The sequence below is a fragment of the Strix aluco genome, chromosome 20, assembly GCF_031877795.1.
Source record: "Strix aluco isolate bStrAlu1 chromosome 20, bStrAlu1.hap1, whole genome shotgun sequence".
Classification (NCBI taxonomy): Eukaryota; Metazoa; Chordata; class Aves; order Strigiformes; family Strigidae; genus Strix; species Strix aluco.
In genome coordinates, this window is record NC_133950.1 from 6,508,749 (window position 1) to 6,534,908 (window position 26,160).

At 52.0% G+C, this 26,160-nt stretch overlaps 1 protein-coding gene across 2 annotated transcripts in view; it reads right to left on the minus strand.

Moving 5' to 3' along the window:
* Positions 1 to 25,873, minus strand: part of WHRN (whirlin) — a 57,215-nt gene extending 31,342 nt beyond the window's left edge. For both annotated transcript variants that reach the window (XM_074846404.1, XM_074846403.1), the window contains exons 1-2: positions 25,216 to 25,873; positions 7,135 to 7,350 (exon numbers count right to left, since the gene is read on the minus strand). In XM_074846404.1, coding sequence (XP_074702505.1) covers positions 7,135 to 7,350; positions 25,216 to 25,815 — 816 coding nt within the window. In that variant the 5' untranslated portion in view covers positions 25,816 to 25,873. The remainder of the gene's footprint in view (positions 1 to 7,134; positions 7,351 to 25,215) is intronic.
* Positions 25,874 to 26,160: the final 287 nt, after the last annotated feature.

Below are 26,160 nucleotides of genomic sequence, written 5' to 3' on the forward strand. Positions count from 1 at the left end.
GCAGCTTTGTACATGTATGATTAACACTTCTGTGCAAGTCTTGCCCCAGAAAAGGGCATTTTGGTTACATTTCCACTTCATGTTTTCTCCCTCCTCTACTCTCCCCCTGTTGTGCTGCCAGGCTGAAGCTCAGAGTGAGAAGCTGTAACATACCTCAGGGGCTGATACCAGCGAGAGCTGGGATCACTCCAAGCTGCTAAACGAACAGCTGTCCTTAACACCATCCTAAAACAGAGGCAGCAAGCAAGGCTGTGCAGAAAGGCAGCTATTCTGCAGGGGGAAACTGAGGACATCCAGGCAAGGTAGCCCCCTGCACCTTGCTGAGAAGGGCCAGGTACTCCCAGGCTCACAGTAGCACAGACCCTGCGCAGTCCCACCCTCCTCCCTTATGCTGTACCAAGGCTGTGTCCAGCCCCAGGCTACTCCTGCGTGTAAAACACAGAAGCATTTGGAAGATCAAGGTCACAATTTTAACTTCAATTTCAATGCTGAAACATCTGCTGCCTCCTGTAGCAGGAAACGAAGGAAAAAAAAGCCATCATCAGTAAGGCATTTGCTCTGACTTGATTCTTGCATGGGATTTCTTTTCTCCGGGTTTATAAAATTACCTGTTGACAGATTCAATTTTACCATTAGAAAAAGCACTTTCAGACAAGAATTACTCTGCATCAGTACAATTCAACACACAGCTGCATGAGTGGCTGAGAAGGTTTCACCCATGCCGACAGCTATTTCCATGCCATTACTGCTACCATACAACAAAAACAACACTTAAGGAGACTCACAGGGCTCATCCTCCTCCTGCTTCCCAAGGAAGCCCCACTGGCTTATGTCTAGACATCCTGCAAATGTGCGAGCACAGCTCACAGAATGCAGAGCCAGCTCCCGACCCATTAACTGAGGTACTGGGAGCAGCAGAGTCACAGCTGCTAGAGGTGCCGGATCCATCAGAGCTGCCTCAGCATCAACCCCCCTTCCAGGGCAGGCTTTGTAAGGCCATGCCGGGGACTTTCCTGCCACAGCTGCACTGGCAGCTGCCTCCAAGTGTGTTTAATATTAGGGCAGCTACAGTGCTGCCCCTGGCTATGCAGCAGGCACATGTGGGGCACTGATTTGCAAACAGGTTCTTGCAGGAGGTGTGTGCTGGGGCAGGGAGCATCTCCCACGGCTGAGAGGTGACACTCGGCGAGAGGGACAGGCAGGCAACAACAGAAGCAGTGCAGGACAGTCTCTAAAGCAAATCCTCTGCCACGGGGCTCGATCCCAAGCCTCAGCCCAGCAGTGCTGCCCAGCTCTCAGCCACGCTGCTGCTGAGCCCAACGGCTGCTCCCCACGGGGCACTGCTTGGCTCATGCACCACAATTACCACTTTTGGGTGCTTCTTCTGCTTAAAGTGCCTGAAATAATGAAGAGATGGCACTGCTGCCCACCAGCATGAGGTGAGGTGAGGTCTGACCCAAGGGACATTTTGGGGTAAGTCTGCTGGGACAGGGCTACCAACTGCCCAAGGCAGAGGGATACCTTTAATCCCCAGGGAACTGGGGACCAGTGGCTCATGTCACATACTCTGGTCGCCACAGGGAACTAACCACGTACCCCCGAGTAGCCTGGATATGCTTCTAGCTGTAAACCAAAGCAAACTCCAGCAAGGTCAGAGCAAGCAAACAGTGAGAGACGCAGGGAGCTGTATCACTTCACACTAAAAATGTCATTACAATCTAATAGAAAGAAATCCTTCCTTATCTCTCCTGCATCTCTTATCCTTCATGCTCAAGTAGTCACCATTAGCGTCTCAAACATTCAAGCCACGCAATGTTATCACAGATATATTTTTTCTTTTTTGTTTTTTTATAATAATTACAGATACTTTTGGATACAGAAGTGCCTGAAGGCAAGGAGATGTTCGCGCTCTCTTCTTTACGTATATTTTCTTTCTTCTGCTGCACCAAAAGCTTAAAGGAATAAGCAGCTCCCCTGGCAATAAGCACATTAGAGCAACAATTCAGCTGATGAAATGGCGTTTCTCAGAGAATTAGCAGTCCGACACTTGCAGAGCGTTTTGCACAGTTCATCTTCCTCCCAGCTCAGCAGCACCCACGAGTTTTTGCTGGCTGATGGTTTCCAAAGTGCTTTTAATGAAATAAGCTGTTGATCCCAGAAGTACATCAATGACAACTCAAAGCATAAATGGTCCTTGCTGTTGTGAAAAATCCAGAAGACCTAACCCTGGACAGATCACAGAAACCAAACTGCTTTGAAGCACAAGGTGACCACTGGAAGCAGGTCCCATCTTTCTAGCATGCAGCTCCATCCTCTGTTGGGATGGTGCTGGGGGACTGTGACCTGCTGCTGTGTCTGTCCTGGAGACAGGTGCCTGCAACATTTCACCAGAGCTCTGCCCTTCGTTTCACACTTACTGCTGACCACCATCACTGGCTGCTTCACCTGCGGGGAAGATGGGCACAGGGCTCTGATGAAACAGTGGCTCCACTGATTATGACTACAGGGAAGGCTGTTTTTTCTGCAGAAAACTAATAATAACACAACTTGGGAAGTATGGCCATCTCTCCAACCTGCCACAGACAATGAAGACGTGGAAGGCATGAAGATTTGCAACAACTTTCACAACCACAAGTACACACACACTACTTCATCCTCCCATTCCCTTTAATTCTCGCATCCCTTCTTGTGCCTTCTCAAGAGATATCATTCGTGTTAGGTCAGGTCTACACTGAACAACTGGCCCAGATCTTAGCACTGACCTCCTGCTCATCCACACAGAACAACCTCTGACCCAAGCTTGGTGCAAGATGGATTTTGGCTCAGAACCACTGACTGGAACAGGACGTTGAAAGCAAAGCCAGTGGGCAGCTGACAGTCCACCAGTAACTTCCCAAATGCCCCTAACAGCGTCCTCCACAGCTGACAGTGAAGGAATCCCAGTATCCACACAAAAATGCAATGTAAAGCCATGAGCAAGAAACGGGCCAGCAATGCTGGCTGCCTTCTGCGCCGACTCCGCGCTGCAGCAAAGCCACCTGAGGAGGTCAGGCTGACCCGTCAGCAGAAAGCCCAGCCACCCTGGGTGCACAGCAGCCCATCGGCTCCACACCTCCGTCCCGGTGCCCGCCCCGGGAAGGGACGCAGCCATGTGCCAGATCCCCCCTCCGCCAGGCAGATCGGTTACACTATCGCACACACGCCAACAGCAGCGGTTTCCATTTCAAGCCTTTTGATAATGAATGCTCCTGCCTACAGATAAGCAAACTTGTTAAACTATGCTACAAAACCCATCCTTTCAGGCATACAGAACAGATGTGCTGGAGGGAAAGGTAGCCAGACAAGGATATCTCTGTTGCCTGATGAATGTAGGATGCCTCCACCAACCTTGAATTTAACCTTGCAAAAGCTGGAAATACCACCTTAACTACAACAGCGTTGCAGGCTTACTGAACTGTAGCACTGCATTAACAAACTTGCTGGTTTACATCACTTCAGCCTCCTGCTGTAGGGCTTGAAGTCTGATCTCTGCTGTACTTTCCCAAAAGGTGCCTGTTTGAAAGCTTTTGCATATGTATTCCAGGACATTCAGATCGATTAGAAATAGGAGAGAGAGGGAGGAAAAAAATAACCAACTAATCCCCAGCTCCTTCCTCAGAATGTAAAAACATACAGAAATCAAATAGCCCTCGGGGGGTACCTGTCAACGCTGGTTGACTGGGCTTGAATTAACCAGGGTATGTTGCATTTATTTGCATGGTATTTGTGAACAGAATAACCCCTTTCAGCAGTTAAATACATATAGCGCTCTCTACACATACAAATAAAGTGAGAAAAAACTAGAGGCAGGCTGTTCCCATGTTCTGGGGCATGTTTTCATCTCTTGATGGTCCACAGTAAGTCAGGACAAAGCAACTCAGCTAATTCATACCCTGAAGCATGTGTTCAGGCAAATGTCACAGGCAGTCACACCAAATAACCCCTCTCAAATCCACCGGCCAGGCCAGGCTGCCCTCACTGCCAGACAGCCTTTGATCATGGTGGGGCTTTCTTTCCCTCTCAGCTGGCAAAGCAAGGCCCCTCTGGATACAGAAGTGTCTGGGTAGCCGTGGTCATTTGAGTTGTAGCATCCAGTAATTTTCTTTTGCTGGTCTTACAGCTGGGAATTCAGGAGCGGAGGTTATGCAACGTGCATACCAAGCCTTGTACATCAACACCAGTGAGCAGGACTTCGAGGAGGAGCTGGGTTTGGAAGCACACTCAAGGCAGTGCAAGGAGTGGAGGGGTCAGGGCGCTGCTCTCAGCAACCTCAGGTCCCACCAGAGCAAACAGCCACCGCTGACAGCACTCCTGAGCAGCAGGCTAGGGAGGAAGGTGCATCATGCTCGCGGCCAGCAAGGCCCAAGGGCCGTTAACAGAGGAAGGAGAAGGCCTCCAGGCAGCGCCGAGAGCTGGAGGCACACTGGAGACTGACACAAGAAGTTAAGTCTGGAGTAGCCCAGAGAGCCATGGACCACCAGCAGAGCTGCGTGGGGATCCTGGGATTGAAACTTAACACAGGGTTGGCAGCTTCTGTTACAAGTGTGGTACGCAGCCAGCATGGCACCAGGGGGGCTGGATGGGGACAGCAAAGCAACCGGTGTCACTGCTGATGTGCCACGGAGGAGTAGTGCCCTCATGCATCAGATCTTTGCACACCCATTTCTGCAAGCTTCAAATATTTCCTGCAATCGTCACTGACTCTTCCCAGGATAATAGAGGGGCCTTCACTCCTCTGCCCTGGGGTCAACACACGATCCTCCACTACAAGAAGTGCAAGGGGTGTCTGACTCTGTGAAGCAGCACCAAGGAATAGAAGAACAAGATCAGATTCTGGAAGAGCCAGGTGGAGTGCGAGGCTTTTCACTACTCTTTACACCCGAGCAAAATGTCCTGAAGCCAGCAAGCCACGAGCTGGTTCCACCATGACGACCTGGCATCCCACCCAAGGCTGGCAGATTTTCCCAGTGCTCTGCAAGTGCAGCGCTGCTGCAAAGAGGCATCACAGCAACGGCACCAGAGAAACACAGCTCAGAACAAGGGCAGCAGCTTCTGTGAGCCAAGGTTCGGCTAGGATGGTGCCACACAGCCTGGCTCAGTTAGAATAGTGCCACAGTGGGTGACTTGGAGCTGGGGCCCCCCTCACACCTTGAGAGTGAGCAGCCAAGCCCAGCACAGATGCTTGTTGAAGTTTAATGTGGCCTTCATTCAACTTGGCTTCGTTCCCTTCCAAAGCAGGTTAAACTGTGGTAATTAAAGCTCTTTTAACTTGCAAAGTTCAGTTGGATTCATTTTCCTGTGCACCCCATGGGAACCAGCTCTGACGAGCTCGGGACAGGAGCAGCACAGAGCAGGGTGCTTTGCTCTGATGACCGGCCCAGGCAGCAGCTGCGCTGCCCAGAGACAGCCGGGGCACCCGCCATCCCATCTCCTTGGGACTGACGGGAAGGGGCTGTCTGGGGCCACGCGAGGCTCAGGCACGGGGCAGGGATGCGTGCGTACAGCTGCAGGCTTGGCAGCATTTCACGTCGATCCAGAGCAAGGACTAAAGGAACACTGTGCAGAGAAACACTTCCTACCTACAGCTTCAAAGAGTCGCTGCCTGCTGTATCAAGGTGACACGGAGTGGTGGGGGGTGGGGGACACCAGCAAGCCAGCAGCGGCTGCTTTTCTCCTTAAAGTAAAAATAATGGGCCCTTCTCCCTTGTGGCCCACATGAGTATTCTATCAGCAAACTGCCTCATTCTGCATTAGATATTTTCCCCCCTCTGGCTGAGACGAGAGGCTCCAGCTTACAGATCCCTACACAGCCTTTCCAGGCAGAGCTGAGGACATTTTGGGCATACAATCAAAGCGCTGGGGACAGCCAGAGTGATCTCAGGATAATAGGATGGAAATACGTCACGGCTCCAAGCAACGCTGTGCCTCTGTGTCCTGCTCACTGATATGACAGTACGTTGATATCCCAGGAACGCCGGTGAGGCAACACCATGTCCTGCTTGTACGGGACAAACAGGTTTCCTATCCATCAACATGGACAGAGCGAGCAGAGTCCACCCCTCCAGCCTATGCCTCACTGCAAGGGCATCTGAGCACTGTTCCTCTGCACCTACAAGTCTCCAGGTCTGTTTGGGCACAGGAAGCATGGGGGAGAAGAAACATTAAATCCCCGAGATCAGATATTGTAGCTTGAACATCTCCTCTGCTGGCTTCACTTATAATAAGGCCTATTTCAAAGGAGGACAGGCTCACAGTGAGAGAAGAGGACTGCGAATTAGATGTGCTGATATCCTTCCCTTTTTGTCAAAGGCCTGAGATCCAGGCCCTGCTGGAATGGCCAGCACTGGCCGGACACCACCAGCTCCCCGGGTACCTTTATGAAAGCCATTCCCTTCCCTGCTCCTTTTTCACTTGCCAGGGCTTGTTACACAGGCGCTGCTCAGGCCCTTCCTGGCTCAGCCTGCCCCTCCCCACATGGAAAAGGAAAATCATCCGGTTTATTTTATAGCATTTTCAGAAGAGAAAAAATGTTTTGTTTCTTTACTTAGACAAAACCACTAAGAGACCCAAGAAAGCCTCATGGAAACACGAGGAAAGATCTGAAACGCAGGAAGAAGGGCAGTAGTGCACTCTGAGATCTAGACCTCCAAATCCATGAGCCCTCCTGAACATAACATCTATGTCAGCCTCTCAGTGACCGTGTGGGCACCAGGCCTCCACCACAACAGCAGCCTGTTCAGGAGAAGCCTGAAAAGCAACTTCTGGTTTGACTGCTGCTCCTGGCAGGACCCTCACCACCAGACAAGTCTGCATCTGGATAATACCTTGTCTCCAGCTCAGGTTCTACTTGTGTCAAATGGGAACAAAGCCAATCCATCCTGAACTACAGGACTCGTCAGGGGAGACAGAGGAAACCTACAGACCAAGGGAGAAAACCAGGATCCAGTGTATCCTAAAAGGAGAGACAGGCTATCCCAATGGAGGCCAGAACCACATGAAGGAAAAGCACGTGGGGAACGAAGAGGGTTGGCCCCTACATGGGAACAGGTAACTGCAGACAGGCCCCCAGTGCTGCGGCTGATCCCCCTTGCTCACCTTTTTCTCATCTCCCTCTTGCAGGAGCTGGAGGTGGCTCCTCTTCTCGCCATCCTTGCGGAGGGAGCTGTGCTGGTGGTGTGGCAGGCCCGTCGGCGGGGACACGCTCCGGCCCTGGGGGTCCACCCAGGTGTAGATGTGGTTGGTGACATAACCCCCGGGGATGCGGCCCACCGAGTGTACAGACAGGTTCAGCTTCTTGCAGCCTTTCAGCACCTGGAAGACAAGCCAAGGTGAGGAGGGAGTTAATGCCTATGGAGGGGGAAGGACAATCTGTCTTAGGACTCTGGGGTGACACAGCTTTGCTCTTCCTGAGGTTGAATTATCTCAAGCTACTCTGCAAGCACGGACTGAATGATTGAGCCACATAAAAAGCTAGTGAAAAAGCTGGGATTTTTCTATTCTCTCCTCAGCTGCAACGATGTTAAGGCAAAGCTGCTGCTGCTGACAGAAAAAATACACTCTCTCCATCAGCCAGAGAAAGAGCAGAGTGAAGCAGGGTATGGGAGACAATGTGGGTAGTGACATGCAAGGAGGAATCCCAGTATGAGCTGAACCCATATTGGGATTTTAGGCATTGGAATGGGCTGCCCAGGGCAGGGGGGGAGTCCCCATCCCTGGAGGAGTTGAAGAGTCGGGTTGACCCAGTGCTGAGGGATCTGGTGGAGTTGGGAACGGTCAGGGTGAGGTTCATGGTTGGACTGGAGGAGCTTCAAGGTCTTTTCCAACTGAGATGATTCTGTGATTCTGTGAACCCGCGACTGAGCCTTTTCTGCAGCTTTGGAGAAGAGTCAGAGCAGGACAGGGATCAGTGCTGGAGGAGAGCAGCACTGCTGGTCCCCAGAGCTCTGCCCCAAACTCTGCCATTGGAAAATCTCCTGATGCCTTCAGGGACATTGACAACGCTCCCAGAAATTCAGCCTCTGTTGCCATTTCATTACCAGCTGCCTTCCCCAGCACAAGCAGTCAATTAATGAGTACAATAATCACTAAATATATCCATATATTTAAACCAGCATACAGAGATGACCTTGGGACCCACATAAATTGATCTGCAGTTGCTCCTCTGCTCCTCCAGCTTCCACTGTGACAAGCTGACACAGGTTTTACAGTAAACTTAAATTAACATATAGGAGTTCTCCCTGGGGACAGCTGTAAGTGCTGATCCCTTCTGAGGCCTCAGGAACATCAACGCTCTGGATCTGCTCTCAGAAAGTAGGTGCTTTGGGGTCTTTTTCCATATATACGTCCTTTTTGATGAGCTGCTCCTGCAAGGTCTCCTCTCCCCACTGAGCAGAGAGGCTGCGGAGCAAAGCTCGTGACCAGGAAGCACTAATACCAGCAGCTCTTTGGTAAAGAGTAATATTGTCAGGAATACTGGGCTGGCTGGATCCCAGCTCTGACCTGGCAACACTCCTGTCCCTCCCTGCCAGAGCTAGAGAGAATCCAGCTCGCCAATTCCCAGTTCAGCATCTCCATCACATAGAGCGATTTGGCTGCAAACTTGTCACATGCTCCCAAGGTCATCACGTGCCTGGAGAGCTTAAACAAGGATTGCAAAACCCAACAGCCCCATCAGAACAACCGCAGAGCACGTCAACATCCTGTGCTGCTCACTAACTCCAGCCCATCCCCTTAGCTCCGCCAGTCTCTCAGACACATCGTCCGCCACCATCTCTTCTCTCCCTGTGAGCACACGGAGCCCAGCCCGGCTGGCAGGCGGGCAGAGGTGCTCACCACACTCCAGTCTTGCTGGCATCAACCCCAAGACTCACTGGGATGATGGAGCTATGTCTGAGCCCGCTGCCCACCCCAGGGTACCGCTCTCAAACAGGCACCATGGTGTAGGGGCCCATCCATGCTTCAGGGCACAGTTCAGCTTCCCAACTCAAAGCCCTTTCACAAGCTGCCACACAGACAGGCTCAGCATGATCTGAATCCACGGCAATGAGCCGGGGGTGGCAGGGAGGCTTCTCACCTTTCCTAGAGCTACCAGCGCAGAGTGATCCCCATGAGATGGGGTACAGCCCCCTGCAGAAACATTCTCCATTCATCCAAAGTAGAGCCATCTCTACAAAAACCTCTTTTAAGCCTGCATAACATCATTTACTTAGGTACCGAGACAGCAAACAGCACTGACAGCCCCATGAGCAAAGTCTCATTGTTGAAGGAGGCTGCAAGTCCTCATCAAGCACAGGCAAATGATGAGGATAATCAGAGCTGCCCAACTATGCAGGGTTACAGTCCTCCCTTTGCCACAGAAATGCCATGTGATCCAAACTGATGCTTTGCACTCCCACCCTTTTTTCCCCTCTAAATGAAAGAGCAGGCTCTCCATTTGCACTGATCCTGGGCATTCCTCACCTGTGTATGTTTATACAGTGCCTCAAAGCCAGCTGCTGAATGTCACTGTAATTTAAGGAAGGGGCAAAGAAAAAACTCAGAGCTAAGGCTGGGTCAGGAGCACACACAGGGCCCTCCACGAGCTGCTCTCTCCCCACATACACTGCCGCCCCATTCCTATGCAGGTCTCTTTGGGACTGATGCAGGGATCCTCTTTCCTCCCTTCCTCATCCTGGCAGGGGAGGGGGGACCAAAGATAACCCTCTGGGGTTTCTACTCCACAGGAGAGACACCAGGCGTGGGAGAAGCAACGACACGTGGGCAGGGCCCCTGGTTCCATGCCGGGCACCTGGGAGAGTTCACAGCCTGCCCTGAGGACAGGGCAGTGGTGGTTGCTGAAGGCTGGCAGCAGGCAGAGCGCTGGCTGCTCCTGTCCTGCCTCGGCTAAATGTCATCCCCTGGAAGACCAGGAACAGCAGCAGAGCTGCTCTCTGGAGGCACAATAAAGTTTCCAGGGATGAAAGGCCAGAGATTTACAAGGGACTCGTTACGTCTTCCTGCAGTTCCCTTGACAAGGCCACCAGGAGATGGGAACTCAGTCAACAGGGAGATGTTTTATGCATGAAGGTGACAGCAGAGCCGGGAGGCGAGGAGAGAGCAGCTGTCTGGCTGGAGGCAGCAGGCTGGGCCCAGCAGCCTCAGGACCAGAGGAGACACGAGAGGAAGGAGCGAACAGAAGCTGGCGGTGCCCACCGGGACGTTGCCGGTGTCAGTCTCTCCCAGCAAAAGGCAGAGCTGCAGCGGGCAGGCTGGTGACACTCTGTGTAGTCCTTTATACATTTGCTGAGGCCTCTCAAGTCCTGAGTGAGTGAAGCAGTTTCCTGCCCAGCACAGTGTTTCTCCCCCAACACATCCCCACTGCTAATGCCTACTGAAGAGCTAGTGCAGGACTGTAAGGGTGCCCCCCCCCCCCCCGGAGCCTTCCCTATGCTTAGGAGCCCTTCAGGACACAGCTCTGCTGGCCTCCTAGCCATCCGCACTGGCAGGTGACCTGCACCTTTTGGAGACCTTTTGGGTGACCACAGGTGGGGGAGGACAGTGACACCCACAGAGGACTTACCATGGTGAGGCAGAGTGGGACCATCCATGCGGCTCAACGATGGTAAGCCACCGATACCAACCTCAGTAGCTGGGCAGCCCAGTTACCTGCCCTTGTGCTAGGTGCTAAACACACTCAAAGAGACAGTGCTTGCCTCAAGAAACGCAAGTGAGAAAGAGCAAGCAGAAAGGGGAGAAGCAAGGCAGGAGGCGCCTTGTCCAAGGTGAACCCACAAACCCCTGAGAAAGTAGGTGAGAGCCCCTCTCTCTTGGCATGGTGTCACATCTGCTCGGTGACACAGCCCCTGCACGTGACTGTCTCCACGCCTCCCACTGCAACTCTGACCTGCTTTCCAGTGCTGCCTCTTACAAGTCAGGCTACACCTCAGCTCCCACCCTGCTGGCAGCAGACAGCCCCTGCCATCACATGCAGCTTCCGTACAGCCGCCATCCTCACTGGTTAAACTCACTCTTCCTCAGCTTTATAACCCACGACACAAGTAAACCCTTCACCCAACTAGAAGCTGTAGAAGAGCTACAGGCCGTTGGCCACCCCCAAACCACACAGAGCTTGGATGTACATACTGGCAGGCAGATGTGTGTACTGTACACAGATGCGGAACACACCATTGCAGGCACCGCTGAGGCACTTCCAGTAAAAAGCAGGAGCTGTTTAACAGGACACAGCAACACTATGGGACCATTTATGAGAATTAAACAGCTGATTTTTTTCCCTAGAAGATGGTCTCCCACAGCCCTGATTCAGCATGGCCTTCAGGCATGCGCTTAAACGAGCAAACATTTAAGCTTCTGCCTAGATCATGCCTAAGTACAGATCTGAAATTCAGTCAGTGAAGCCCATTTGTAAACTGAATCTGTATTATAATCTGAGTTTATTTATAAGAATAGAGTTTTGACTTGTGAGTTTGCATCAATTTGAATAGATTCTTAATTTTTATTAATTTTAGGATAAGCCTAGGTTTGTGTCAGCTCACAGGGTAAATCCTTCTTCAACCACAAGCACAAATAGCCTGAGGAATCCCTGCTTTTAACCTCCACTAGAAGCATGTCTGCTCCAGTAAACCAAAGTACAGCTCCTGTCTGAGGAAGAGGCCTAGCACAAGAGCTGGGGGTTGAGGAGCACAAAGCTTGCTCAGCACCACTGCGTCCTCCCTCTGGACACCACAGTCTTGTCAAAAATCACAGGAACGTCAGCACAAACCACTTCATCAACCAGGTGACCACTAACGTCAGTTTTGTTCAAACATTTGAGCTTCCAGGAAGCTTTTTGTTCATTAGGCAGCCACCAGGTATTTAAAGTAAAGCTGCCATGGCTATGACAGGAGACGAGAAAGGAATCAGTGTTTTCCCTCAGATAACAGCACCGCACACGCTCCACAATGAAGCACAGCAGGCACGGGAACAAGATCTGGCACAGACCTATGAAACCTTTACACATCCACATACTGAACTAGACTTTAACAAAGCACTTGGCATGCAGAGCTGCAAAGTGATCAGGCATCAGGTGAGCCAAATGGGAGAAGCTTCCATCGTACGTCCAGAGACAGAAATCACTATCAGCTGCTTTGGTGAGCTCCGAGGGAGCAGAGCTACTATCCATTTCCCTGCACGGGAGGAAACACTGCACTTCCCCCTCTGTTTTCTTCTGGCTTTACTGAGGCTGGTGCATCTGTTCATCTCCTGGTTTGTGAAAGTGCCCCTCCTGGTATCTGGGGAGAAGTCGTCTGCTACCCTTGGGGAAAAGAGAGGAAGAACGATGGTCCCAGTGGTACAGAAGAGACCTCTGGAAGAGGATCTGCTGGGAGAATGCCGTTCCCTGGGAGCAGGGCAGTGGTCTTCTGGCGACATGCTGGGCCAGCAGCCCATGGAAAGGGACTGTCTGCATTGCACAGCCTTTGACTCACCTGTTCCATCCAATATACAAGATCAACTCCACACTGACCTGTGGGGCTCCCAGAAGCCTACAAGCCAGCCAGTGCCATCCCCAGCACAGCTGCCACACCAGCAGAGCCAACAGCCTCTACTGGCCTTTCCTATTTACCATCCCTGAGCTTTGACAGGGTGTAGCCTTTAGAGCGTGAGCCAAAAAACCTCCAGCCGTTACAGATCCTGCCACTAACTCCTGTCACAGTAAGTAGCTTTCCATTTTTCAGTACCTCAGTTTGCCTGTACTGAGGCTGACAAATCACCCGCTTTTGGAAAGAATCCTGAGACAACCCCAACAGCAAGACCCCTCCAAGTGGTTCATCTAGATTTTCCACCCAGGCACAGAAGACAGACCCAGGAAAGCTTTCTCACAAAGCTTGTGGTATATGAGACAGGTGCCCTCAGCTGCTCCTCCCCTGCTCCACCCCATTTCATCCCTTCAGTTCTGCTAATACACATTTCCATCAGGCTCTCCACAGCTTTCAGAGTCTGGTTGATTTGACATCCCAAAGAAGTTTGTAGGTAATTTTCTCATCCACTGAGCATGATTATCCAGCACCTTTGGAAAGTTAGCAGCACATGATAATGACTCTCTCCTGCCAGCTGTTCTTCAGGTCATTATGAAGTGCTTCGGGAGAAGCCTCCCTCTGAAGGATGCTCCTGCCCCAACATTGGCTCCTATGAGGAATCCGAGCGACCACCATTTGCCATAAATTTCTTAACATCATCTTGGTCCTGGCAATTTTTATTGCTACAGCAGTGGGATACAGAGTAGATTTAATGGGGCCATTTATGCCTCCTACTAAGGTAATGAGGTGCTGCCTACTGCTGCACTACCACTGGGCCAGGATCTTACCACCTGCTTTACAGTCGAAGCAAGGCTAGGCCTGGGTAAGCCAGAGTGCTTCATACAGCACTGCTGCTCTCCAGTTCAGTATGCAGCTGTAGCTGGGTGCTAGAATACCCAAGGAAATAACTTCAGAATGAGAATGGAGGTGGAAGTCTTGCCTCTAATAAAAGAAAGTGCTTTCGGTGTAGAGGTGTTGCAAAAATGGAAATCATTAATAGCCATCCGAGGGAAGAGCAAAGGCTAATGGACTGAGCTGGAGAGGCAACGAGTGTCTCTGCAAGACCGAGGACACTGGTGCTCGGGGACGATGGCAACTGCATTACAAACAGGCGACTCAGCAGCTCAGCAGGATGGAAGGTTTTCAAGCCAAGGATGCGGCACCAAAGCCGTTCACCACAGGGAGAGGAGGCGGCCAACGACAGGGCATCAGAGAGCACAACAGCAGCCGCTGTTGCTCGCCAGAGCCAGCTCCACTCATCTTAGCCCTGCTCAGCAGGAGCTTTGTTCTCCAGGGATGGGGTGTGGAGAAGAGTCCTGGCATCCCCTGTGAGCAGCCAGCAGCTCGGTAAGACTTCGTGCTGAGGGACAGGGTCCAGATACAGTGCTCTGGCAGGAGCACTGCCATGGGCTTCACTTCCCTCGCCCCGGTGGTACTGGGTGCTAAACCAGCTGGGAGCCCCAGGCCATGGGCGTAGCCAGTCCTGAATGGGCAGATCCAGACCAGTATCCAAGGGCAGATCCAGCCCTAGGACTCCTGATCTCTACCTAGCTGTCCCAGCAAGCAGCAATATCCTCTCCTCTGTTTCATTTTAATTTCATTTCTCAGTGTATTGTGTTTGCATGGCAAGATTTTAGTAGGGGGGAGGCGCTACAGGGGTGGTTTCTGTGAGAAGCTGTTAGAAGCTTCCTCTGGGTCTGACAGAGTCAATGCCAACTGGGTCCAAGATGGGGCCACCACTGGCCAAGGCAGAGCCCCTCAGTGATGGTGGTGGCACCTCTGAGATAACATATTTAAGAAGGGGAAAAAGTTACTCCACAGCAGCAACTGCAGCTGGAGAGAGGAGTGAGACTGTGAGAGAGAAACAACCCTGCAGACACCGAGGTCAGTGAAGCAGGAGGGGGAGGAGGTGCTCCAGGCACCAGAGCAGAGGTTCCCCTGCAGCCGTGGGGCATCCCATGGTGAGGCAGCTGTGCCCTGCACCTAGGAAGGTCCACGGTGGAGCAGAGACCCACCTGCAGCCCGGGGAGGGCCCCACGCCAGAGCAGGGGGATGTGCCCGAAGGAGGCTGTGACCCCGTGGGAAGCCCACGCTGGAGCAGGCTCCTGGCAGGACCTGTGGCCCTGTGGAGAGAGGAGCCCACGCTGGAGCAGGTTTGCTGGTGGGACTTGTGACCCCGTGGGGGACCCACACTGGAGCAGCCTGTGCCTGAAGGGCTGCACCCATGGGAGGGACCCACGCTGGAGCAGTTCATGAAGAGCTGCAGCCCGTGGGAAGGGCTCATGCTGGAGAAGTTCATGGAGGACTGTCTCCTGTGGGAGGGAGCCCACGCTGGAGCAGAGGAAGAGTGTGAGGAGTCCTCCCCCTGAGGAGAAAGGAGTGGCAGAGACAACGGGTGATGAACTGACCTCAACCCCCATTCCCCATCCCCCTGTGCCGCTGAGAGGGGAGAGGTAGAGAAATCAGGAGTGAAGTTGAGCCCAGGAAGAAGAGAGGGATGGGAAGGAAGGTGGTTTTAAGATTTGGCTTTATTTCTCATTATCTTACTCTGATTTGATTGGCAAAAAATTAAATTATTTTTTCCCCAAGTGGAGTCTGTTTTGCCCATGATGGTAATTGGTGAGTGATCTCCCTGTCCTTATCTCGACCCATGAGCTTTTTCTTGTATTTTCTGTACCCTGTCCAGCTGAGGAAGGGAGTGACAGAGATGCTTCAGTGGGCACCTGGCATCCAGCCAGGGTCAACCTACCACACTCCGGGCTGGTGAGAAGGGGCTAACTGACAATCTGGGGACTAGAGGTGCTAATTACTGACAGACCAGGGACTACACAGGCAGCTTCTTCAGTACATCTTTCCCTGCTACCACACAGGGCATTTTGGCCATCAGGGACCGTATCTATGGCAGAGGGCAGAACCCATTTTCCAGCTGTTCTCCCTGAACATCAGGCAATCAGCAGGAATTATTTTCCAGCCCTATGACATTGGCTTCTCCCATACTGTGCATCCACCCTGGCCTCCTGGAATGTGTTTGCAGAGGCTCCCAACACCCACCTGAGCATGGGATTTTGGCCAGCTGCATTGGGCCCTTGGTGGAGATGGGGTTTACGACAGGTTTCCACCATTGTACCCTCCTCCCTTGTAACACTTCAGGTGCTGGTGCCTCTGCAGCCTAGCTACTGCTCAAACATTTAGCACTTTGCCTTTCCCTACTCCCAGTGACGTGCCACAGTGCCAGCAAGCTGGCACGAGTCCACTGACCTCAATTTTGCTGTCAGCCCTATTTATAAAGCAACAACAGAAGCGAGAAGCCCAGCACCTGCCCACACGAACAATACACTTCCCATGAAGCAGGTCACCCCAGATGCCTGCGACAAAAGGAAAAGCTTTTCAGGCCAGAGTTTTCACCTAACATAAAAAGCATGGGGCCCATGGAGAGAAGGGATAGGCTCTGGATGGGAATACAAGGGAGAACTTCCTTGGACATGCAAGTTGTCTTGTGTCCAGCGACTGCAGAGGTACCACCACAAAAGCAATGGCATAATTCATCCTGCAAACTCTTTGGGAAAGCGTGTTATTTGACGGGCATACTGAACCTAATCCATTTGCAGTGGACCATTAAATAAAATAATTCCACCTCCTTCATCCCCTCTGCAGAATCAGACAGTGCAGACTGCATCTCCATTTCCTTTCTTGAGCCATTTCAGGGACTTGCTACATGTTGCTCAGTGCTGCTGTGTTTCGGTCCAGACTCAGATGGAATTTGGCTGTCCCCCACCTATAATGCTTTTGAAGACTGTGGTATGAAAGGTTTAACACTGGCACCTCAGTGTGCAAGCACACCTGCTAGAAGACAAGCTTAAGGAAATAATTTAGTTGAATCTGGGGATCAGTGCCAAAATATTTAGCAGAGAAACAGTAACCAATTGCCTAGAAATGTTATTAGAAGCAGCAAGTGCCAGAAAGAAGGGCAGATTGATTCCAGAAGGCCACTGATCCCCTGACAACACTCTATTTAATTATCTATCAAGTCCTTTGAGAGTGAAGTAGATTGCTTAAAATAGTCAAAAAAGGAAACACACATCTCATGTAGCCAGTTATTACCTTTTAAAAAAAGAACAAAAACCCAAACAACACACAATGCAGCATGTGCTTTCCTGAGATCAAGACTGACAGCTGCCACCCTTCCGGAAACCCACCTGTGCCAGGCCTCTTCTGCCCAGCATGTCTTGCATTACTGAAGGCTTTTCTCTCCTGCCTTCAGAAAACTCTCATTCTTTCCACTTCGAGGGCGCTGAAAGGTTGAAGGCTGGGTAAAAGCATCTTCCAGGCCTTCAAATATTCCCCCAGCAGGAACACAGATGTCAGAAATCAATGGCAATTAATCACCAGAATTCTGGCAGCCTGAATAAAATATGTGTCTCGTACGGATACAACCCACTCACTTACCTTCGCCACTAATGAAATGAGCAATCTATTCCAATTCATTCCGTTAGTGGGTAGATCACAGTTTGATACAAGAAGCATTAACTATGAGCCATCCTCCCCCTTGCTACAGACGCAAGCTGCTTTCTTCCGGCAATAATAGACTCGCCAGAGCTGTTTGGCTTCTTGGGCTGCTCGGATAATGGACATCCAAGCACTCGCTCCATTTGCAAGCTGCAAAGGTCAGTGCGGAGGTTATCAATCATTGAAGCACCACGCAATTTTGCGCTAAGTCCCAAAAAAGTAAGGCACAGACTTGAAAAAAAGCTGCAAAATGGGAAAGAAATGCAGAGATACCACAGGAGGGAGGCAGAGGGAGCTTTTACAGCACGCTCCAGCACCATGGAGGGAATAATTTGCAGAAGTTTGTCTAACCGCTATTTCCTGCGCTATCCCGGGGTGTTCCTGCTGGACCCAGGTGGACTCAGGTAGTTTTAAGCTTGTGGGCTCAGCTAGACTGAGCAAAACCATCTCAGTGCCAGTGGGAATGATGAGGCTCCCCGTGTCTCTATGGCTGGGAGGGGGCTGCAGGGGCAGGCTTCGAGACCTTTTACAGGGAGATTGACTGAGCCCTGTCAGCTGAAAGGTTCCTCTGCCAGTGGAAAGGACAGAGCAGGAGACATCAGGCAGAGGCACTACCTGCCTGCCCCCAAAGGCTTGCTCCAGGGATCCTCTGCAGGCAGGACAAATACAAGACTATTACAGCTCCCACTACACACCTCGGTTAAGGTCCAGTTTGCCCAGTGCTGTACAAATGCATAGGGAGAGATTGTCCCCTGCCCCAGACTGAGGTCTGTAGCTGTAAATAAGAGGCTTTGGATCAAGTGTATCCCCTCCCCATCTTGCCTGACAAAGCTCAGGGAACTGTTTCTGTGCAGAGGAACCAGGAGGCTCGTCTGCACTGACGTATGCAAACAGCTCGTCCCTGCGTGGGGAGGACGCGCGGCTGGGGCAGGCAGGAGCGAAGAAAACTGGTACAAGAACGAGGTGACACAGAGGCAGGTGGAGAGAGAAATAGATAGAAGGAGGGATGAAGGGAAGCGGAGGCACTCCAGATGGAGTGCTGAGTGAGAGGAACCAGAGAGAAAAGCAGTGGGTAAGACAGCACAGGGGATGGAGGGTGCGAAATGGCCTCCCTGTCAGGAAGACAAATGAGAACTGCAGGAGGCACAGTCCAACCTCTCCCCCTCACCCACTCTCCCAAGGCAAAGGTGACAGCAGTTTGGCTTTCAAGTAGTGGCACTTATGCAAATAAATGCAAATTGATGCATAATTATGGTGATTGCACACATTTAGCCCCAAGGCATCAGGAAGCCCATGTCCCTTTCACCTGGAAAGGTCAAATGAAATCTTAGCTCCAGGGCCTTCTCCCTAACCCCTCCGAGGGCTGCCACGCTCCATCCCAGCCCCAAGACATCAGCTCTGTCACCTGCCACCCCCTCAAAGCTGGTCACTACCCAGTGTATCCCTCAGGCAAGTCCAGCAGAATTTTAAGAACAGCACAAAACTCCACAAAGGTTTGTTTCAATGCAAGCCTGGAAAGCTGTTTGGGTGCTCTCTGGGGTGGGGGTTGCATGAAGGAAATCCAAATCAAAGCATCCCCCCTGCTTCCTGCTGTCTTCTCTTTCTGCTCCACACCAAACTGCTGAAAAGTATCATGAGAACCCCTAACAAGCCCGTATTGTCTAGATATGGTTAGTTAATCAGTGGAAAAGCTAACTTTGAAAGAATCGAGGGGGAAATGAGCAAGACCCTTGACTATAAGCACCAAGGATACCCAGTCAGTACCTGCACAAAGCAGAAGCCCCTCCAGCCTTCCCTGCCAGCACACCCCACCCCGAGAGGCTCAGATGCAGCTTCTGAGCCCAGCAACAAGAAGCTGGCAGGAACAGAGCTCCTCCAGGCTGCCCAGGTCTCTGCTTCACCTGTATTTACTAAGCACTTGGTGGTCCGTGACAGGAGAATTCACAGAGCATCCAGTCAAAGGAAACTAAGCCAAATCATTTTAGCAGATGCATTGTCAGTTTAGGCGAGGGGATTTAGAGCCAAATAATTCTCCGAGCAGACGTGGCATTGAGGAAGGTGTCAGGAAAAATCCATCATCTTCCCTGAGGACAGAGAAACCGAGTAAAAGATATTTTAACTCACCAGTTATGCTGCGCACTAACGCTTTTGTTTTCTTCTAATGGACACTGGAAGGAAAGAAGCTTTTATCCTCCAGGTTATCTTATAAATTTCTCTACTGAGGCAAAACTGTTTATTTACAAGGAGCCCACTAAAAAACATTAATGTTCCAGGAACTCAAGGATGCCCTTAACAATACAAACCCTGATGAACAAGCCAATACTGATGCCAAGTACTATCATCCTTGCATTATGAGGAGAGGGGAGATTAGGGACCTCATTCTGATCTTTTGCATCAGTATAATGTCATTTGATTTCATTAGAGCTGATTGTGATTTGCTGGTGTAATGAAGGGAAACAGATGACTAAGTAACTTGCCCACTGAGGGAAATCAGTGACAGAGCAGCAAATATAACCTACTCCTAACTCCAGTGCAACAGCTAAACCCACATTCCCCCAGATGCTCTCTGTACGTGCAAGCTCACCCCACTCCCAAGTTACACGTGACAATAATTTGATCAGCTCAGATTAGCTCAGTGACAGTGCAGCATCACCTCTCAGCCCCGCCATCGGGCCCTCAGGACCAGGAGAGGTCCAGCGCTCGAGCCTGCTCCACCGCGCGTCATCAGATCTGCCTGCAAAACCAAGAGCATCACTTGCCAGATCTATCGCTGTCACTGCCGTGAGTCCTTCCCTTTAAGGAGCACTAAAACTAATTTAAAATGCAGATGCCTCCAAGTTCGAGAGTGACCTTTTTCCCTCCCCCTTTTTCCTAGAGGGAGATCCTGGTGACTTTACACTTTCCACCCTCTCCCTCTGAGCTCAGCTGGCTACAGAAGATAAAATGGAAACTGTTTGCAGGACTGAAAAGCAGAGCAGAAGCCTATGGCATTGCACAGCACCTGTGTTTTAAGCTCTAGGTGCTTTTTTGTGTGCAGTTCTTGGTGTTTTTCGTTTCTAAGCAAACCAGAGACCAAGGAATAAGTTACCACTCTAACTATTGAGGTAGATGCTAGTCACATCCTTCTTTTCCATGCTCCAGCTACCAGAGATCCCTTGGGAAGGGGAGAGGTTTCTCGCCTCTGGATCAGTCAGTGACTTCTAAAAATACAAAGACAGAGAAAAGCAAGCAGGCACTTAAAGGAACAAGCCTGATATCTTTACAGAATCAGGGGATCGATGTATTGCTTTCACTCCTCATTCATCCCAACCATGACTGTGTGTGTTGGCCCACAACCACGCACAAGTACTTGCAAGTGTTAAAAACCAACCAAAGAAACCAAGCTGCGTTCATTCCCACTAGCTGTTACAATGTCTGTGCAGTACAGTGGTGATTACTGACTACAGCAAATAAGCAGTCTCAGATAATGATAATCAATTAATTGGGCATCACAAGAAACAATGAAATGAGATCTGCTTTCTTGTAAGCTGCCTGGAAAGTAAAATTGCTCTAAATATGCTTCCAAGGCTCAGGGCTGCATGTCTCTTCCATCATTTCTCAGCAGTCTTTTAGCAGTACCACAAGCGCCCTGAGCACAAACAGCTGAAGCCCTTTCTACCTCGTATGAAATATTACAGCCTCTGAAGAGATCACCTTGTTTGCCATCATGAAAGTCCAAATGATTAGAACAGAACAGAAAAAGAATTTTAATCTCCTTTAATTATTTTTAAATGCCCACTTGACACTATCAGAGCAGGAGACGGAGAGGCTGGTTGGGATGGAGTGACAACCTCTGCCTGAGCAGAGAGCGGCGGCGACTGGGGGTGTGATTCCCCCCCATGGCAGGGCTGCAGCAGGGAGCGACCCGCAGGCGGAGGGAGAGCTGCAGGCTGGCAGAGCGTGGTGCTGCCTTCCCAGAGCTCTGCCTCATCCCTAACAGCCCTGCCCCATCACAAGCCTTCCCCCGGCCCCAGCACAACCCACAGCTTCTCTCCAAAGTCGCTCTGAAGAACCCAAGACAGTGGACTTGAACTACTCCTGTTTCTTCCGAACAAACGCAATGTGAGTCCATTGACTTTGGCGAAGCTGCTACAGATTTACACCAAGATGAAAGAATCACGCTCCCTAAGACCAAGGCATACAAATTAGTCTACTTCTGGCGATTTTGATCAAGCTCATCCGGATTTGCCCAGCTGTCAGCATGAATAGAAAGACACAGCAGGGCAAATGGTGGAATCAGTGCAGCTCTTTTGAGGCTGGTGTAGCTCATTAAGCCAAATCCTCAGTCAGGAATGATCTGTCAGTCATGATACTTTACACTTTCTCTCATCCCCTTCCTCCCTAAATGATTTAAAGGGCATAAAAAACCTACTGCAAAGCAACAAAAGGGAGCGTAAGCTTAATGCAAACCCCAGAGTAGAGGAGAAATACCTCCCTGTATAACGTTTTGATGGTCTAAAAAGCACCTCAACTTTAACCGCTCCGGACAAAATATTACAGCTTATCCCTAGAAACTTTCAGCACGACTGCTACAGTATCAACCGTGTACTATACAGCAAGGCTGATGACAGCCAAGCCAGCTCTAAAAATATGACAGACAATACAAACTTCTTCACTTACACCATAATTCAGAGTACGGTGATCTTTTGCTAAAGTGCACTCTTGAATGCTGGAATGATAGAGCTATAATTGTAATGGAGTCATTTAATTTTGATTTGGATGAAACAGCGAGCACGAAGCAGACAAGGCATAAAACTTCGCTACTCAAATAAAGGTTAAGAAGCTGGTCATTAAGTGAATTGATTTGGAGTGCTTAGGTAATCTTGTCATTTAAGTCAGAATTCTGCTTTTTATCTAATTTACACTAAAATACCTACAAACCCCATTGCACTGGTCACAGGCCACCAGTCAGTTTTCAGCTAGGACGGCATGCAGCTCATTCCTTGCTCCTCTTTGCCCAGCGTTGTGGCAGTTTTCAGGCTCTGAGCAACGCCTGAAAATACACGGCAGAAGACAGAAATTGCTCCTACTGCACAGTCGGTGACTCTCTCCTAGAGAGGAGTGTGGGACACAGCTGGGGTACACCTGCATGGCCAGACATGCATGAGAAGGCAGCAACTGAGCTATCACGACTTGTAAAATGAATGCAATAACCACTGTGTGAATGCTCTTACAAGACTGCACAAACAAGTTAAGGCTACGTATTTATTCAGTGCTTGGTCTGAACGGCTGCCTCACTGCCCATAATCACAGCTGGGCATCTCTGAGCACCCTGACAGACAGAAAGTTGATTTCTGGTTCAATAAGTAAGTTTGTCATGCCCACCCCGGAGAGCGCGATGTGCCTGGGAGCAGGCCGGGCCAGCAGTGGAAGAGCCTTCCTGATCTCTGCTATCGTCTTGTGCCCCCAAGAACAAGCTTTGACAACATCTCTCACAACAACACATTCTGAATATTAAGAATAACAACGCTGTCCTAGACAGACAGTTTCTTGCTGCAGGACAGTCAAGATGGAAGCGCAGCACAGGAACGTGCTTCTTCTCAGACAGATGGAGAGACAGACCATCACTCCACGGGCAGAAACGGGAGCTGTGCTTGAAGCAGACAGCTCCTGACGGAGAGAGTTCACCACATCTACTCCTCTAAAGCTGGCAGACAGTGTTTGGGAGATGGAGCCACGCAGCTGTGGTTTTGTATTAAGAAAGACTCTCTCTGCTCACCTTTTCCCCTCTCTATTTGATCCCAAGTACAGCGTACGCATAAATTCCAGGACCAAACCCAGCTGTGGTACAAGGCTGTTTATCCAACACTTCTCTCTCCATTGATCCACTACAGGGCAGACCAACAGACATCAGTGAGGTTTGCTCTGCTCGAGGAGACGACCACAGCCAGAGGCCTTTGCCGAGCTGTTAACACTTACATCAGGACTGAGCCCGAGGTCCAGGTTTCAAGGAGAAGAAGAGAACACGGGGTCAAGCCACCCTGTACATCACCACCCCTTGTCCCTGCAGCTCTGACACCCTGGATGATGTCCAAAACATTAGACTGAGGTATTTATATCTTAGCCCCAGGGAAATCCTCCCAAGACTGCCCTTTAGCATCGCTGAATGCAATCTACTCTTCATTTCCCCCCCTCCCAAACACAGCAGGCAAGGACAAATTAGCACTTGCTTCATTTTAAAATCTCCAAAGGAACTATTACAGCTGTACTGTAAATCACTCTGCGACTCTTCCCAAGGAAAGTGTTTCTACCAGCACTACGTGGGTCATAAGCCCTTCCCAGATGTAACACCAGCGCAGGAGCTCTAGAAGATGCCAGCACAACTGGGTGTGTGATGAAACTGTTGTTTAAAGAAGTTCAGCTCACAAGCAGATAATTTCTAAGCTTCTCTTTCCTATGAGGATCACATTAACACAGCTCTTGTCACAGAGCAACCCCTTGGCAAACTGCATCCTACAGGAATTATTTCTGTGCAGGAAGCACTTAGTTTCACTCAATATTAATAGTGTCTAAAAGACATCACGTACATTATATTAGAGAACAAACAGAAAGTGATGTGAATTACCCAGCAGAGTGGATTGAATTAGAGATGAAGTCATTTAACAGACCACAGCATTCCTGACACCTGGTTTCTACCCATCCCAACGCCGTAGCCAAAATACTTTTTATTTGTTTTTTGCAATCTTCAGAGCACAAAATTGCAGACTAACTTCCAAAAGCTTACACCATTTTATTAAGAGGTAAAAAAAAAAAAATTAAAATAGTTTCTACAAATCTTTTCTCTGGTTTCAAGATTACCAGGGACTCGTTTCCCATTTCCAGCCGGGAAGACATGCCCTTGCCTGGGGCACAGATTTAAAGACGGGGCAGGGAACGGGCAGGTTGGCTGTGAAGACGCTGTTCAAAGCCGTGCAAGATTAATGCACTGTCGGAGGAACGCACCACACGAAGCAGGCTGCGAACAGAAGCGCTTTAGCTTATTATGGAAGAATTAAAGCACAAACAGCTGCAAGACAGTCTTGTCACCCCAGATCCCAGCTCTCCACGCGCTGCCTACAAATAATTGCTGCCCTAAAAGTCGCTTCTACAGCGCAGTGGGTTTGTGCCTGGCACTCCTGCGCCACAGGGACGCCCTGAGCTGAGCCCACCGGCCACAAGATTATCTCGGTGAATGGTCCTGGGACACTCAAACACGGAGTTTGCCTCCAAACACTGAGCTTCAGGTGAAAATCCCACAGTTCATGGTGCTCCCCCACCCAGCCTTACATGAAAGCTTTTATCGATAGCACCTCTGCTGTTCCGTACTACAACAGGTCTGCGGGGCATAGGGGAACGTGCTGTGCTGTTGTGTGAGAGCCAGGAGGGGATCGGGGCTCTGCTCCTGCTTTGGGCACTGTGCAGTCCTGGGGGGGATGTTCTGCTTCTCCGTACCTCAGTTTCTCCACCTTTAGGAGGAGAAAACACCGTCTAGCGGCTAGAGTACGTGCCTTAAAACCCGGCTCAAGCACATTTCCAACTTCCACAAGCCTCCCAGGCTGAACGGACGGCACAAGCAGCACTGCTACGTTTCAGAGTCGTTGTGATAAAAAAGTATCGCTCGGCCCCGAGGGGACGAACCTGCGGCGCCAAGAGCCGCCGCCGCTGCCCGGCGGAGCCCGGCAGCTCCCCGCCGCCCGCGCTGTCAGCAGCCAGCGCTATTCCCACCCCAAACTTTCCGGCGCCGCTTCCCGCACCGCCGGCGGGACGAGCCCGCTCTGCCCGGCACGGGGCGAGCCCGAAGCCGCTCCGCCACCGGGCTGCGGGTTTGCAACGGCCGCATCCCGGAGAGCGGGACCGGGTGGGGACCCGGGGTGGGGGGGGTCCCGTCCCACCGGCTGGAGCGGGACGGAGCAGCGGCCAGAGCCGGAGGGGGCGATGCCGGACGGGGCGCACAGCGACAACACCCGGGGAAGGGGGGAGCGGGGCGGGGGCGCCGGGACAGGCACAGCCGCCGGCTCCGGAGCGGCAAAGCGGGACGGGGCGCGCCGCGGGGATGGAGCGGAGCCCGGGACGGGGCGCAGAGCGGCCGGAGCCGGCTTACCTTGACGGCCTCGGCGTGGGTGACCCTGTCCAAGGACTTGCCGTTGACACCCAGGATCTGGTCGCCGACGCGCAGCCCCTCCCGCTCGGCCAGCGAGCCCGGCTCCACCAGGGACACGTAGATCCCGACGCCGTGCTCGGCCCCGCCGCGGATGCTGAAGCCCAGGCCCTCGTGGGCCTTGCTCCGCCGCAGGGTCACCTGCCGCAGCTCTCCGGGGACCACCGGCGGCGGGGCGGGGGCCGGCGGGGGGCGGCCGGGCGGCAGCAGGTAGGGCCCCTCGGCGGTGTACTGGTCGAAGAGGAGCTGGTCGGAGCGCGGCAGGACGAGGCGGAGCAGCGGCAGGAGCTGCCGGCGGCGGGGCCCGTCGAGGAGGGCGCGGAGGGAGCGCACCAGGTCGCAGACGTTGCGGCGGCCGTGGTAGGCGTTGAGGCAGAGGATGAAGCGCTCCCGTTCCGCCTCGCTCAGCAGCGCCGTCAGCGCCTGGTGCAGCCGCCGCACGTTGGCCGACAGCGGCCGCGGCACCGGCCCCGCCGCCGAGCCCAGGGAGCCCGAGGAGGAGGAGGAGGAGTGCACCGACACGCCGTCCAGGTCCGCGCTCATCGCGACGGCGACGGCACCGGCGACGGCACCGGCACCGGCACCTGCCCGCGCGCTGCCCGGCGGCTCCCCAGGAAGTGACGTGCCCGCCGTTGCCGGGAGACGGGTTATACAGAGCGGCCCCGCCGGCGGGACCGCGCCCCCCCCCCCCCCCCCGTAACACCCCCCCTCACCCCGCCCCAGCGCCCCGCCCCCGCGGGACCGGCAATTAGCGCGGCCGCTCATTACCGCGCCTCGCCGCCGGGGGCACCGGTTGGACGGGGCGGTGTCAGCCCCGCCCCCGGCCCCGCCCGGGCTGAGGCCTGCGCGCAGCTCATCGCAGGGGTGAGCCGGGACCGGGGCGGGAGC